The sequence below is a fragment of the Chiroxiphia lanceolata genome, chromosome 1 (genome assembly GCF_009829145.1).
Source record: "Chiroxiphia lanceolata isolate bChiLan1 chromosome 1, bChiLan1.pri, whole genome shotgun sequence".
NCBI lineage: Eukaryota > Metazoa > Chordata > Aves > Passeriformes > Pipridae > Chiroxiphia > Chiroxiphia lanceolata.
Genome location: NC_045637.1, coordinates 113,642,327 through 113,658,531, shown reverse-complemented (window position 1 = coordinate 113,658,531; position 16,205 = coordinate 113,642,327). Strand labels below are relative to the sequence as shown.

Genomic DNA, 16,205 nt, shown 5'->3' with positions numbered 1-16,205 from the left:
TTGAAGCTGTTGGAGAACATTATACCCTACCTCACACACAGGCATATATACTTAATTTATGACTTTGGTAGTTTGAATTTCAAGTGTCAGGTATCCCACAGAGCTTTTTACTTTGTTCTTTTATGCTGCATGCACTGCTTGAGTATTTATTATGGAGAGGGGACAGGCTGTGGGAAGTTCTTCAGGCTTGTGGACTTTTTTCTTCAGAACCTTAAAAATAAAGTTATGGAGAACAAGAACAAGGAGTTCTCTAAAAGCATGACTGATCTGTAGAGTCATTTGACATGTTTGGCCAATTAATTTTTTAATCTGACATTAATATTTTCACTTTCATATAATTCTTCATCTTAAAGTTGCTTTAGTAACCTAAACACCTCTGCAAATCATTAAACGTGGAACAGTGATAACAAGTGTTAAATAGGCCTCTATCAAAAACTTAATTCTAGATTTGCCCTATTTTTGACTCCTTCAAAGTAAACTCTTTCTACTACTACCATAAAAAGAAAAAAGAGGGAGATAAAACAAGTTAAAAACCCCAAAGTCAGAAGCAATGTTAGTATTTGTGCTTATCTGTTGTTCAGTTGTGCCTTGTCAATGATTTTGAATATGGCTCTTAGTTCAAAGTTATCTTTGATATATTGGTGACAGATGGAGATTTTGGAAAAGGACATGACTCAAAACCAATTTCAGAAAAATTCAGATGAGAAGTGAGGCTGAGGTTTTTCAGCAATGAGAGGAGTAGGCAGCTTATTTAGAGACAATATGAGTCATATCATTGCAAGGTCTATGCCAAGATGTCATCTCTTTCCAAAAAGCATGTTGTAGGTTGAAATCCTTATACCATTGGCCACATGGCCAAAATGGTCCTTTCTAATTGTGAAATTTGTGAACACAAATGCCTTCAGAACAGCATATGCAAGTGTTAAATATTTATAGACATGCTGTTCTTCTGTATTGTTAATGCAAAATGTATTCAGAAAAGAAAACAAATTTGCCAGAAAAGGAGGAAGATTTTTCCTTGAGGTACTTGTGGATCAGTCTTCGTAAAATCCTTAATCTTTACCTAAAAACGGATAATGGTTTCTGGGGTTGGACTTTTTTACCTTGAACTTAATATAGAAAAAGGTACAATTAGCTTCTAAATAGACAGACAACAACAAATCTGAATGCAGACTTATTTTCTTATGTCTTCTGTTGGTCAGACAAGGGGACCTGTTCCAATTTTTGGTGACTAGAGGATTCTGTCTCACAGCAAGAGAAAATTCTATACTGTTCAAAATCAGTTTGTGGTTTTCAACTGGAAATTAAAAGATACTTTCATTCTAAATTTTTTTGAATGAGTAGTTAACATTATCCTTCACTGTAAATGAAGGTGGAATGCAACAATATGTTTTCATAGCAGATACTCTCTTTGAATTTTCCATTGCATTGTATTTGGCTTTACGACTGTGCATTTTCACTTTAGGGGAAAATAAAAGTTATTCCCGAAGAAGTAGTAGGCTTTCTATTTTAATGTAGCAGCTAAGACATGCAAAACAATGCTGTGTGTCCGCTAATTATAGGCATCTCTAGTTACATGGCCTAACAGGAAAATGGAGATGTAAAAATAGCAACAAAGAGCCAGTGACATTATTAATAAAGCAGCTGTATACAGCATTGTTCTCTTGAAGAACGCAGACACCATTTAAACAAAGTGGACTACACAAATAATCAGTCATAATTCATAAGTAACCATTGTTAGGAATTCTCTTTGAAAAATAGTTCACCTTATTAATGTACAAACAATGGCAAGATTACTTTCTTTGCGGGTGTGTGTATTTCACGGGTGGATTCATACATGCACCAAACGTTAAAAGTAACTTACACAAATCACTGCCATTTATTGAGAAGCTGATATTTTTTTACCATCAGGAACTGTATCTCTTCAGGGAAGATGAGAGGAAAGAAGATAGAGTACTACAAAACTTCTTTCAAAGGAAAAGTTTGTATGTAAATAGTAGAGGCAATATCAAGGTTGAAGAAGACTTTTCATGCATATGAGTTTATTAAAACAAACGAACAAATCCTTCCTGCCATCATGCTCCATTAAGAAACAATGGTAGTTGTAATAATAATAATAATAATAATAATAATAATAATAATAATAAATAGCCACACTGGGAAAGACACATTCGGATGGACACAAATGGCCCAGTATCTTCTGAACTTGGAATCTACTTTTGACCTTTTCCAGTTTAAATAATAAAAGAAAGAGTAAAATGAGATTAGTGACAGGTAGAAGTCACTATATTTTTTCTAATTTTTCTGCATAAGGACAATCATTTCCTCACTATGCACCTCCCAGAAGTATGAAAACAAGCATGTATTCGATGTACTCAGCAGGTTAAGCCTGTACATTCAATTGGTATGTATGCTTCATGAAGGAGAAATCATATTCAGGGCTCAAGGGCTGTACCATGGTCACCACCTCCAGAAATATGTCTCTACTACTTGACTTGAAAGCCTGTGGTCCTTCTCAGAAAAACTGCCATGTGTTTAAGAACCAGCTGCTACATTTGCATAAATGAAAGGTAGTATGTTAAGGTTGTCATCTGTGCCATCCAAGAAATGTCCCCCTCAAACCTCTAAACTGGAAGGGGGCAGACCCTATCCCCCAGTTAAACTGCAGCTCACTCCTGAAGTTCTTTCTGTCTTCAGAAGAGATATGAAATTCATCATCAACTGATATTCTTGTTGAATGTGAGGAAAATTCTTCCTTTGTCCAAGTCTCAGCTTCAGGTCTCAAAACAAGAATATCAAAAAGTCTGCCAATGTAGTTTTCCTTTTTTATTTCCATTTAAATTGCCACAAAGAAGCTCTTTTAAGTCCTTCCACCAAGTAGTTGATGTTCCCTACTAATGTGAGCTCTCAAATCTGTACATGATTTTATAGTATGAAGATCTTCTAAAATTGAAGATGTGGCACCTATTAAATCATATGGCATTGTATGAATTTGATGAGAGAACTCCTTGAAAATCAACTCAGTAAATTGCTCCTGCATTTCATGTGCTTCTCTACTGCCTATACAGTGACAGAACTGTTTAGAGGACAAGCTTGTGAATGTTAGTTCCCAAAGAAATCAGTTACAGTTTTTAGTCAGAGCTCCAAAATGCATTTATATTTGAATGTTAAATACAAAGCCATTTGTCCTTGTAGTTTCACCGATCTTGATTTATAGGCAGGCTTTTGAAAATAAAAAATTATTGAAGTATGGAATTTATTTGCTAACTTTAAATCTGAAGGTATTTTTACTGATTCTTCAAGTTTTTCCCCACAAAAGCCATGGCCTCTAGAGGCTGCACAAAAGCAACCACTATGAAACAAAGAAATATGTATCCTGTGCCATATATGTCTCTTTGTGACTGTTTTGCTTTGTAATTATCTACTTTCAAAATTCATGCTTGAAAGCAGTGTTAAGTGAAAATATCCTCAGAAAGTAACTGAAAAGGCAGATTATTTTGTGTTTGGTTGTAATACACTATTATGTTTTTCTTTCTCTGCTGCTGAAGGGCAGAGTGTAGCAGGAATTCATGAGTAATTCCTAGCTCCATGATACTGTGGTGTTTGCTACTGCTTCACAGTTTCTTGACAGGGTTGGGAGGAGGCAGGGAATTTGAAATCAACAGCATTGGTGCACAATGTCAAGGTGTTTTCTTTTCTGGGAAATGCTAGGTGGTGGGAGTAACCTCTGCCGCAGCCAGGCCTTGCTGAAGTGGAAGGAAAAGGGAGCAGCAGCATTCCTTTTATTCCCATCCCTCATGATTGTTAGATAAGAGGCCAGGCTGTCTCCTCTCCTTGAGGTTTAGATCCTCTCACTGACGTTTAGAGATTAAGCACTGTGGAGGTCATTGCCTTCCAACTGTGTCATCCGGTGCCCTTCTGGAGAGGTGAGCGAGTACTTTTTAGGACAGGCTGTTTGTCTTCAGTAGCATTTTGTACCACACCTCTTTATTTTTACATTACACTGTGGCCCTGATGGAGCTGCTGATAGTGTGTTACCAGTCAGCTGCAGCAGCTCTGAGGTTACAGGTCTTTCTCCTGACTGCCCATTGCATTGAATTCTGGGTGAAGGTACTCTTGTCAGATTATAGAACATTATGGGCAAAGATGAAGCTGTGTCTTCTGCTGCCTCTGTGTAGATGAAAAGATGAGCAGCACTGTATTAGCAAGGGTGCATAAGTTAATATATGCATAGTGTACAGTAACTTATATAAATGACTCTATGTATGCAGATCCCCAGGCAAAACACAAGCATTGAGTTAGAATTTACAGGCATGGGTAAACAGTGCAGCCCTCAAACTTTAAAGCATTTAATGTGGAAAGTGCCCTGGGACAAGGACCAATCTTTATGCTTTGTACACATTTTAATGACCTGTTAATGATCAACCACCACTCTGCTGAGAAGATAGATTTTATGATGATATAATTCAAGCCAGTTTCTTCACCATTGCTTGAGATTATTCCTTGTAATTCTACTTTAGAAACAAATGATACATTGACATGGCATTTAATCATCTCATCCTAATCTATAAAGTGGCAGCTTCCAGTCCTTGGTTGCCATGGTCTTCTGTGGAAAAGTAAGGCAAATTAAAACCAGAAGTTAGTAATGGTGGTTGTAATGGATCTGTTCAGTGGTCTGTTTAGTCTAGTATTCAGTCTCCAACAATGGCTGATACTGAAAACATAGGGAGGAGTCTAAGAAGGAGAACATACTGCAAGGTTCTTCTCTGCTATAGTTTTCTAGCTTCTAGCAAACTGCACATTTGGGAATTTGCAGTGCTTGAAGTTTGCATCTTGATTACTGTGTATGTATGTAATATATACAGACAGGGCTGACCTGGAGTGTGTATGATATTTCCTACGGCATTGTGTGATTTGGTTATGTATTGGGGTTTTTTCTTCTTCTTGATTTTTTTTGTTTTGTTTTAAAAGACCATTTCATTCTGTTTGTTTTTCAATTTTTTGTGTGATAATTTAGCAGGATATTTCTCGTACTGGAAGTCCTAATCGAGTCCTTGTTCCCTTCTTTATGCCACCTGCCATTCTGCAGACTTCTGTCATATCCTCTTTCAGTCTTCAACAGAAAATGGGACTCATCTTTTTTTCTAGATTTAACTTTCTTTTCTTGTAGGAGCCATTCTCTGTGCCTTGCATAATCCAACTGAATCATTTTGGAAATGGGAGAGAGGAATGGACAAAACATACTTGATGTGAGGATACACCATTGAATTATAAAGCACTGTTATATGTTCTGTTTGGTAGAGGTTTCTATTACTTTATTCCTTTCCTAAGAGTTTCTAATTTTCCATTGTGTCATTTTTCATCACATGGAACAAAATTTACAACCCAAGCACAGTTGTTTGGGTTATTCTTTGTTTACCTTCTAAATATCTACTATCCTACCTCTAATTATTAATAGAACTTCCTGAGAAGCTCTAAGAAACTGTAAGTGATTTCACATATTTGCTGTGAGATGTCTGTGTTACTGGTGTTAACTCTGGTCTCACACATTCCATGCATATTTCTCAGGTGAAGCAGCCTGGGAGTGCTGTAATACATTGCTGGGATGGACAGTATGATTTCCTTACTGACTCCCACTCCTGAGTTATTTTTCTCAGCTTCCAGCTGCACCATACCTCAGAATATTCCTCATGCATGGGCTGCAGTGCATTCAGTGGAGTCAACAGTGGAGGCTAGAGAAGGAGTACCTTTGTGATTTATTCATTTTAATAGGAGGTAAACTTATTAAGGCAACATGAAATTGGACGTGCTACTGCATTTTTCTCAGGTGCTATTGTCTCCATGCCTAGACAGTGCTGCAGTGTTGCAGTACCAATTCTGATCAGAAAAAGAAGTTTCCTGATTGCGTGCCAACCACTAACTGCCTCCATCTCTCTGCTCTTCCCAGTGAGAATTTATAGTTTCTTGGGCACTCCTGCAGGCTGGCTCTGCCCCGGTGTGAATCCTTTTGTAAGTGCAAGGTGATGCCGTGGCCGGTTCAGTACATCCTCACTGCGTGGCTGACCTGGATAATGAGCGTCACGATCTGAACATCAGGACTGGCCCTTCTTTACTGGCTCACATGTCAGGTCTGGTCCTCAGTTCTTTAGGGAAAAGTGCTCTGGGACTCTTTCCTGTGGATTTGGGGTAGGTGTGGGAGACTTCCCTGCTTTGTGGAACTGTGGGAAAGGCACTAGAGGTCTGTCAGCTCTTAAAATTCACGTTCCGGAATAGGTGTGTTCCCTATTGAATGAAATGTCTGCCAACGGGCTTTGACCCATTTCAGGCCTGGGTCAGGAGGTTTTCTGGCATGTCATAGGATTTGGACTACACTCTTGAGTAAGAGAGTTCAGTCTTCAGTGAAGACATACTTCTGGAGCATATTTTGGCACATGCTGCTTCCAGTAGTTTTCTTTCTTAGGAAATCTATCCTAAAAAACAACTCGGGGGGGGGGAGTCCTCTGAAGTTATGGTCAGTATTGCCAGTATTTTGAGCCCATTTAACCTGTAGTGAGGGATATGTGCTGGTGCTGTCACAGAGCCAAGAACATGACAGACATTTTGAAGACTTCTGGGAAGATTCAACACTGAAACTGGTTGCTTGAAACTAATTTAAAATGTATTCAGACAATTTTTAGAAATTCTGGGAAAGTGGAAGAAGCTGAATTTTGCAGTTTTATTAGAAATAGAAGTGTTTTAAAAAGTATGAGAGACGTGAGACCTGTAGCTGCCACTTAAGTTTGATGCTAAGAGTTGTACCGTATAAATGATAAAATTGGTATGTTCATTATGACCACTGGCATGTTTCTGCGAGCACGGTGGATTTTTTTAAATTTTTCCTAGGAAGGCAAAGCCCTGAAAAGTCTCAGCAAAAGCACAAGCCTTTTCCTTTATTTGGTGTACAACCTGCAAAATTGTGTAAAGGATTTTTTCCTGCAAGTATGTAAAGCCCGAGTTCTCTTCTGTGGAACTGTCTCACTAGAAGACATTCTGGGTGAATCACAAAGCTTTCCTCTGCTGTGGAGCTCTTGGCAAAATGAATGCTTCCAACTGCTGATGCCACAGAGTGCTTATGGAGGAAAAGTGGTGTGCAGTGTGGTTGGTAGCGAGGAGATTTGGCTGATGTCAACTCGTTGTAAGGTTTTATGTTTAAAAAAATGTTTGAGACTGGCAGTAGGCTGAGGCAATGTATTGATTAGATTATTATGGAGTACATGAACATGGTCCTTGAAATTTCAAAGACACTTAAGCAAGGTTCCTCTATCTCAGAAAAATGTAGCTGAGAAACGTTTTTGAATTTCCTCATCTTTGCATCGTTACTCAGTGTTAATAGAAATACTTTAAGTTTCAATCTTTCTAGCTTTAAAATATGTTTATCACCTTTTCCCTGCAGCACAAATCAGATTTTTTATTTTACTCTGGATTGATATTTGCTTTATCCAATTCTTGTAGGCTTTCATGTTATTTTTTTCTTATAGAATTTTCTCTTTTTTAAAGCAAAATACATTAATTATTCTTATTTTGGCTTATTTGTGGATAAACCTCTATTTGATGTTGCTGTTGTATCTGATATGGAAGCGAACCTGTTAAAGTTGCTTTGTGCAGACACTTGAACTTAGAATTACCCTTGTGAAAGATTTCTATGTATATATTGCTTATTTTGAGTGTTTCCTTTTAATTTGCAGGGGATCAGCATTGTATGGGAATTGCCCTGATGTTAGTGCTGGGCATCTGAAGCCTGTGCAAGTGCCCCCTTCTAAAGTGTTTTTAATTTAAAAAAAAAAAAGAAAAAAGAAAAAAGAAAAAAAAGCAATGATTGTGCTCACTCTAGTGGCAGAAGGCGGAATTGTCGTGTGACTCTTCCTAGATGGTGTATGAGAGCACAAAAATTCTGATTTAAAGACATATTTAAGTGCAGTACAAACAATTACTCCATTTAGCCATAGCTGGGAATAAATAAATTTGAAGAAGTAATCCTGTATTTGTAAAATAAAATACAATACAATTAAATCTGCCTGTTCTTATGACTGACTGACTATCCTGGACATGTCTTACAGGAACAATAGATGGAGAATGCTCTTTTTCTCCCTCTTGTTTTCTCCTTAAAAACCACACCACCACCACCCTGATATGTAGCCAAGGGGAGAAAAGGATGGAGGTTTAGACATTCGTAGGCTGCTTGTGCTGCTACTGCGGTAGTTCCTAACTTGTGATTTAGTAGTGAAATAATGATGTGCAATAATTTAGAGTGGTGTCTCTTTTTTCTACTCTTAGATCTCCTTTCTTGGGAAGGAAAGGCAATATGCCTTGCTTTCTACTTGCTGGATTCTGTCCATGGTTAGGTGGCTTTGCGTACAGGAGACAATTTGTGCTGCAAATGCACAACTCTTCTGGTATCCTTCTGCCGTCATTTCCATCTGTACAAGTAGCAACTCTGTATAAATCCTACAATGCTTATGGTTGCAGGAAGCATCTCTTGGATAAAGGATAGGAAAAGCTTCAGGCAAATATGCCAATTTTTTTTTTATTTTTATTTCATGAGCCTGTTTTCATAGATGAGCCCTGGGTTATTCTTCCTGTCAATTCTGCTACAATCAAACTTCTTTTTCCTCTGAAAGGGATGTATACACATTTTTAACCATATTGCGGAGTTAACCACCCAAGATAAATGCTGGAGAATTCCTAACACTGGCATCACTGTAGAGGAGTTGCTACATTGTAGCCTTATAAAATGCAGTTTGCAAGTACAAATTCCGTTCTGCAGTTTTTAAGCTACTTCAAAAAGCCAGACTGGATATACAGATTAAAGCTCACATCTGCTCTCATACCTGTTGACTTGTACCAGTGACATGAGACAAGATATGTCTCATGTACCAGGCAACAAAGCCTTTTTCTTTTTTTGAAGTGACTATATAATCTGATACTTTTGAAGTTCTCGACACTGAAGAAGAATTATGGTGCTTATTTAAGGGTTTGAATATGCAATTAAGCATCTAATTTTAAACCTGCAGACTCAATAATATTGGACTTTGCTACAAAGTTACTTCCTTTTAATGGTGTCTGCCAACTGCTGAAGTATGCATTAGTGCATTTGACATATTAATGCACTTTAGTAATGGAGGTACCTGATCAAACAGCAGCCAAATGACCACAAAATAGATGTCTGAGTTGAAATCAGAGACTGCCATAAACAAGAGAAAACTGCTTCCCTTTATCATGTACTGAAATCCCCGTCTCTCATCTGACTTGAAAAATTCGACATGGTGGAGCCCTTACGGTCTTAGGACCCAGCAATCCCTCTCATCGATTACCACATGCATTATTTTCTTGGGTCATCTTCCTCCCCTTTCTCAGGCTCATTTTTTACAGGTTTGTAGCATATTCCTGTAATTCTAATTAAGCATATTCTAACTTGCTCATAAATTAAAATCAAATACTTAGCTATTACTCATGCACTCTAGCCTACCTGGTTATGATGAGATACAGGCCTTTCCTGGCTACAGAGTGGAGCTTTCTCCCTTGTTTTTCAGCTGATCTGAAGCAGTGAAGGTAGCTGTGTACTGCCTGTGCACACTGAATTACTGTGGGCACTCCCCAGGTAGTGCAGTTGCTGATCTTTGCTTTACGGCATTGCGTGCCTATCACTCACTTGCCAGATATTGTACACTGGATGCTTATTGAGATGACATTTGAATATAGTCCAGTTTTTCCCAGTGGGGAGGCTTGATATCAAATCAGTAGGAAAAGCAACATTCTCAGCTCCAGCAGATAAACAAGTGTCATCTAGTTTGTACTGATCTGTTGAACAGCAAATGTGTAATGTAAGGGACAGTCAGAACATTATGAGACAGGCTTTTAACACAGCAGAAGCAATCTCGGTATTTAACATGCTGAGAAGACAAGCTAATCACGAAGGGCTTGTCTACATGTCTGTATTCCTTTGACTCCTTAGGTATTTTGCAGATGCTGACAGCCAGTGTGAACTTTAAATCAATTTATTGCATATGTTTACATATGCAGCGAAACCATTTGCCATAGCATTTAACTACACGCAGTGAATTGTTGACCATGAGCTGATCTGACCTTTTCAGGTCTAATCAAGAAATCTGAAATATTATTTTAGCCTGTCAGCTCCAGTAATATGCTGTAAGAGTATCTGGATCTAACCGAAAATGTCAAATGCACTCTAATATGCAACCCATCAAAGTTACGATGCAAGAACTGTTTAAGAATATAAATCTGTAACATCTGTGGTGCATCTGAATTGCCTGGGTGAATTGTTCTGCCATTGATACAAGCTAGCTAAAAGCATGCATTAAAAGTAATTCTTTGTTAAACATGTGAGATGTACAGCCACTTAAAAATATTTAAATGATATTGAAAGAGAGCTGATAACACCAGGTTAGAATATTACTGGAAAAAACAGTGACCAATGTGAATATCAGTGCTCTAGTGAATGTCTTGCTTGCTTTGTTGTGTGGTAATGTAAGATTAGCGGTCTCATGTAACCTCAGAATTTTCCTTTTTAATTTTAATAATTTGCTGCTTGTGAAGATTTCACTCTTTTGAGAAATAATTCGTTATATAAGCTGAGGTGTCCTTATCAATCTTATTTGTGTTGAATTTAGTATTAAAGATTTTTCATAGTCTTGTGCATTTTATGAAAAAATCTACTTCTATTTTTAAAAGTGTTCTAAAATCCAGCACTGTTGTCAGCAGAGTGTTTAATGATGTTTAATTTCTTTGTTTGTCTCATCTTCCAAGTTTCTGTTCTTGAGGTATTTTACTAGATACTCAGATTTAGGATAAATGTGCCTTTAATGATTATTTATCAAGCACAGGACCAATTATTTATTAGTATAATTTCTGGATGATGAATTTAAATCTACATTAAAGTGGATGGGCATTATGAGAAACAACTTTGTATCCCAATAAAATGGTATTTTGTTAGCTAAACAGTCTATCAAAGTGTTTGCTCTTAAAACTGTTGTTACATTAAAATTGAGTTGGTTTTTATCTGGTTGTGGGTAGTTCATGCAATTTGAGGTCCTATTAACTGAATTGCTACTGTTAGTAAAATGTTGAAAGTACAATTAAAATGAACTATTGGGAGCATTGCTGAACCGATTACTTCACATTGAAAATAGTGTGTATTTTAAAGAACCCAATTAACGCTGTTTGAGCTGTTCTTATGAGGCAATGCTGCCCTCCCCTGGTACGCTGCGAAAAGTAGGAATTTTTATTGCAGTCTGAGCAAGTTCTAGAGCTTCCTATTAAAGAGAAATTGCTGAATTGGTGAAAATGGTGGCAATAAAATAAGCTTTTAAACAGACCATTATATGCCTTCTCTATTAAAAGACAAAAAAGCCTCAAACAAACCATGAAACAGACATTTGTGCAGTGCTTTTATGTATGCATGGTGCAGATGTGGATTAATACAAAAAATATACATGCATCTACAGTGAGCACACAAGAAAACAAATTGAGGGCTGAGTTAAGTTTGGGTGGCAGTTTGGAGGATGAATTGAAGACAAAATAAACAGATGAAAGGTGGTAGCCGGAACAATTACAATAAATTTTTTTAACAGTATAGTTTTTCTTGTAAGCATTAATGATAAATCTCTAAACATTATATACATGTTCAATTCTGCAATAGAAAAGTAAATGGGACCAGGTCCAGCAGCTTGCATGGAAATAGGGTTAGTTCTTGTGCAAATGAAGCTGCAGCAAAACCATCCTCTTCTACCAGGGGCTATTGATTACAAAGATATCACCATAGGATCAGGAAGTTCCTTCACTGCACATTCCTGAGAGCTGAGGAAGGTAGTCCTAAGAAAATATGACTATTGCATGGTCTATTCTTTCCTATATATTTCTTCAGATATCTGTTACTAACCACTGCTAGAGATAGGATATTGGGGTAGAAGGTTCTTTAGATTGTCCAGCTAAGGCTGTTGTCTGTTCATTGTATTGCTATTTGCTTTAATTTTGTAATACTTCTATTTCTCATTGCTAGGCAATTTTGCCATAATCCAGATAGCAGAAAGATGTAAGCCTTGTTTCAAAAACAGACATTCTAGTTTCCTTGTCTGACTCCATTAAAATGTGTGGGGTAGGATTCGTTTTTTGTGTTTGCCTGTTTTTAAGGTATAAAATATTCCTTTCTTTTGATATTTTTCTAATTGCCGGACAACTTGCAAAACACACAACTTTCTTTTTTCCTGTGGCATATGACTTAACTTTTGTTTTGTTTAGTCCTCATTTCTCTTAATGCACTGGAGATCACCTAACGATAGAGAAAACTGGACAGAGTATGTTAAAACCCCTTGGTTCATGCATTTCTTCATGTCTTAGATGTGAACAGATTGCCAGATCAGGGATCAGGAGCAAGGTTTTTTTCCCCAGGTTGGTTTGCTTGAGGACTTTGCTTGAATGTGAGTTCTTGTCTACTACTTAGGGTCAGGTCGCCTGGGAGATGTTTTAAGAACTGTGGAATACAATGACATTCCTGACCTGATTTGCTCTGCTGGAGTTACATGTTACAGAGGTGTTGATATTTTACTTCTACCTTTTATAGTAACGTCCTAGGAGTTGGTTTGTGTCTGTGGTGCCTGCCACTCAACAGAGCGGATGTGGACCCTTTTGGAACTGGAGTTCAACTAAGGAGTTACCCATGTTTGTGCCAGATAGAACGTGAAGATCCCAGTGGACTTTACAGGGATTCTTTTGTTTCTATCGAGACTTTGCTGACAGTGAAATAGTAGTGTTTACCTTCATGCACATCAGCTAGTAGGCTATAATAAGCAATTCTTTTGAGAGCTAGCTGTAAAACCACTGCAGATATGGTTCCATAATAGTTAGGGGTGAGATTAGCTCAGTGGGTTAGAGCATGGTGCTAATAACACCAAGGTGGTGAGTTTGATCCCCATATGGGCTGTTCACTCAAGAGTTGGACACAATGATCCTTGTCGGTGCCTTCCAACTCAGAATATTCTGTGGGTTTTATTCTGTAGATAAATAGATTAGATACCTTTTCCTTTGTGACACCCTGCCACAATAAAAGAAGTTTTATGTGTTCTTCTTTTTTAGATTAGTATTCTGTCAGTGTAGCATCCCAACTCAGCTCATCAAATGGTTATGTGAATTGCAGTGGTGTCACTCCTTGACCTAGAACAAATGTATGAGGTCTAAGATGCCTAACAGTTTTCTTTCTTGTCCATAACTTTTGCAGGTATTGGGGCTGCTGGTGTGGACCCTGATTGCTGGAACAGAATACTTTCTATATCCAGCCTTCGGCTGGGTGATGTTTGTAGCTGTGTTTTACTGGGTTCTCACTGTCTTCTTTCTGATCATCTACATGACAATGACCTACACCAGGATCCCCCAGGTGCCATGGACCATGGTGGTAAATATACCCATTCTTTGTTGTTTCGGGTTTGCTGGGTTATGAATAGAATAAAATATTGGTGCATTCTATGGGTATAGTTAACCAACTGTACTTGTGCTCTTTGCAGATTTTTCCCTAATTACTGGGTGGCTGTGTACCTGCGGTGTTTAACCTTCATCATACCCAGACACTTTTAAAACACTTTTCCTATGATATCTCACCATTTTGTTCAGTGGTTGATGTAGTGACTTGATTTTTAATAATGTGCATGTGACTGATACTCATGCACAGTGACCTCTTTTTCTCTTTGTAGTGGTTACATCCCAGGAAAAATGAGCCTATTGCTGCATCTGAGCTAACAGACCCAGCCATATGGCTTAAAAAGCAGAAATCCCTACTGGAATCAACACTTTGAATTAGAACTGGGACCTGAGCTCTCAAAACATGAGTCTTCCTCTGCTAAAGTAAAAGTAAAGGTGGTTCAGAGGTAGCAAGAGTCTGACAATCCATATGTAGTCTACTGTGAAAAGGGTCCTGAAAGTTAGAGTTATATACATGTAAAATATGTAGCACATAATCCTTTGCTTTTAGCTCAAGACTTAAAGCAGATCAGATAAACAGCTAATGTAATTACAGAAAAATTTCACAGGCACTTAAAATTCAGATCCAGTTTTTATGGTTTGAACAAACCTGGCTAGCTCTAACTCTCAACAGTATATTTTTACATCATTTGCATAACAGGCTGATCTTCAGGATAATAGATCCTAAAAGTCATTGTCATCTCAGCCAGCTGGCCATTTGTGACCCATCCAAGAATTGCTATAAATCTGAGCTTTACATTTGTCAGATATAATGAGAGACTGTTCTGTTCTTATTTATTTATTTATTTGGTTGGTTTTTACTAGCTAGAGATTATTGACTACAATTCTGTTATTTTTATGATGAAATGTATTTGACTTCTGTGTTGCTAACAGCTTGTTATCAGCTATATTGTGTACATGACTAAAATTGAATACTAGAATACTCTCTTAGTATTCCCATTTGCTGCTGTAATAAATAGCCAGCTATAGCAATTACTAATAAGAACAACCAGGATTATGTTCAGATAGCTTTTCTGTTTTCAAGTTTCATGACCAGCAATTACCATTAAGGCTGTAACACTGCTATAGAAATGTTGGATTATTTCAATTACAGCAGTAATGTGTCTGGGTACATTTAAAGGTGTGTGTGGGGGGGTTCCCATTGCATTAGATGTAAGTAAAGTACATTCAAAGGGAAAACATCTTTGTATCCATTTGAATAAAGCTTTGGTCATTATCCCTCTTTCATCAGTTGAACCCTATTATTAGACAACTGCACATAAATGAGTTGACCCTGATCCATGTGGAAGACAAGCTGGAGTATCTGATTTGTTTCTGCTTCATATTGAGTGTATTTCTTGCTCTGAGTTCCAAACATATTGTAGATAAGATCACATAATATGTGATACACACATAAAATGTAGGTCCAAAAGGTAGACTCCTTTTAAAAGAGCATGACACACACCTTTTTGAGTGAGTTTACACCCACATTCGCCCTATTCTCTGAAATATCCTGAATTTCAGTATCTGCTAGTTATTGCTGTGCCTCCTTAGGCGACCGTTAGCTCAAACTGTTCCTATTGTATGCAGTATCCAAAATTACATCTGGATTTCTCTGTCATAAATTCACTTTTTGCAGGTTAAGCACATTACCAAATTGCTTAAGATGCAGTTACTTTTACTGCAAATTAACCCAAAGGATGTACTTCAAAACTGACTCTCCTTAATAGTGCAAGTTCTTTGCTAAAACAATCAATGGAAGCTTTTAAAATCTGGTAAATTTGAATTTAAGAAGCAGATGGTAATTTTGCATGAACCATTTGGTTTGAGTAATATATTGGCAGTAAAGGCCCAATCAGCTTGTATTGCATTCCATCTTCCCCAACAGTGTTATTTCCCAGAGCAGCACTTCTCAGAAATTATGTTCTTTTTTCTTTTCTACATGACAAGATATTGCAGGGATTTGTAGCTTTCCAGGGTAATTGAGTCATTTTGGAATGGGAAATCTGAAAATAACAACAAATACTCTAGGTAGTCAAATTTAGAGTTTCCAAATCAGTGCTTTGCAGAAGTTCACCTGAATCTGCCAATTGCTGGCATCTTCTCCTAAAATTGACAGTTTGATATTTTATTGCTGTAATGCCCAGATAACACGAGAGGTGAGATCTGTGGACAGAGCTAATACCTTTTATTAGACCATCTGATATAGGTGAGATAAACCCCACCCATTTTTAAGTGTGTGAATCAAACCTCAAGTGCCAGGCCTTGGACTCCATCTGCGTGCTGAGGCACTGCCCACAGTTTCCTGCAGAAGGGTGTTTAAGGGGCTCTTTACCTCTGTTCCTTCTCATCTTGAGCTGCAGTTCTTTTTTAGATTCTGCCAGAGTTGGTGACTAGTGAATTAAATAGTGAATTAAAATAGTCCACTGGGTCACACCATGGCATTAGTAAGTTGAAGATACATCAGTATGGCAACATTTAGACAACTGGAGCAACAAGATTTAAGGGTTATATTTGTGTGACACTCTGGCGTGCAAACATGGGACCAGAAGCTGAAGGGAGCTGATTATGTACAAAATTAGGACTGGGTCTATATTGAGCTTCCAGTTCTTGCAGTTGTAACTAGATGCAAAACCTATCACCGATATTTCACTTACACATGGCAACAGTGAAGTAAAAGTATATTTTATGGTCAAATT

General features: G+C 37.6%; 1 protein-coding gene across 1 annotated transcript in view; it reads left to right on the top strand.

Annotated features, from left to right (window-relative positions):
- The window catches only part of CMTM8 (CKLF like MARVEL transmembrane domain containing 8), a 35,425-nt gene that overhangs the window by 14,809 nt on the left and 4,411 nt on the right, over positions 1 to 16,205 (top strand). The window contains exon 2 of the mRNA XM_032695541.1: positions 13,271 to 13,444. Coding sequence (XP_032551432.1) covers positions 13,271 to 13,444 — 174 coding nt within the window. The remainder of the gene's footprint in view (positions 1 to 13,270; positions 13,445 to 16,205) is intronic.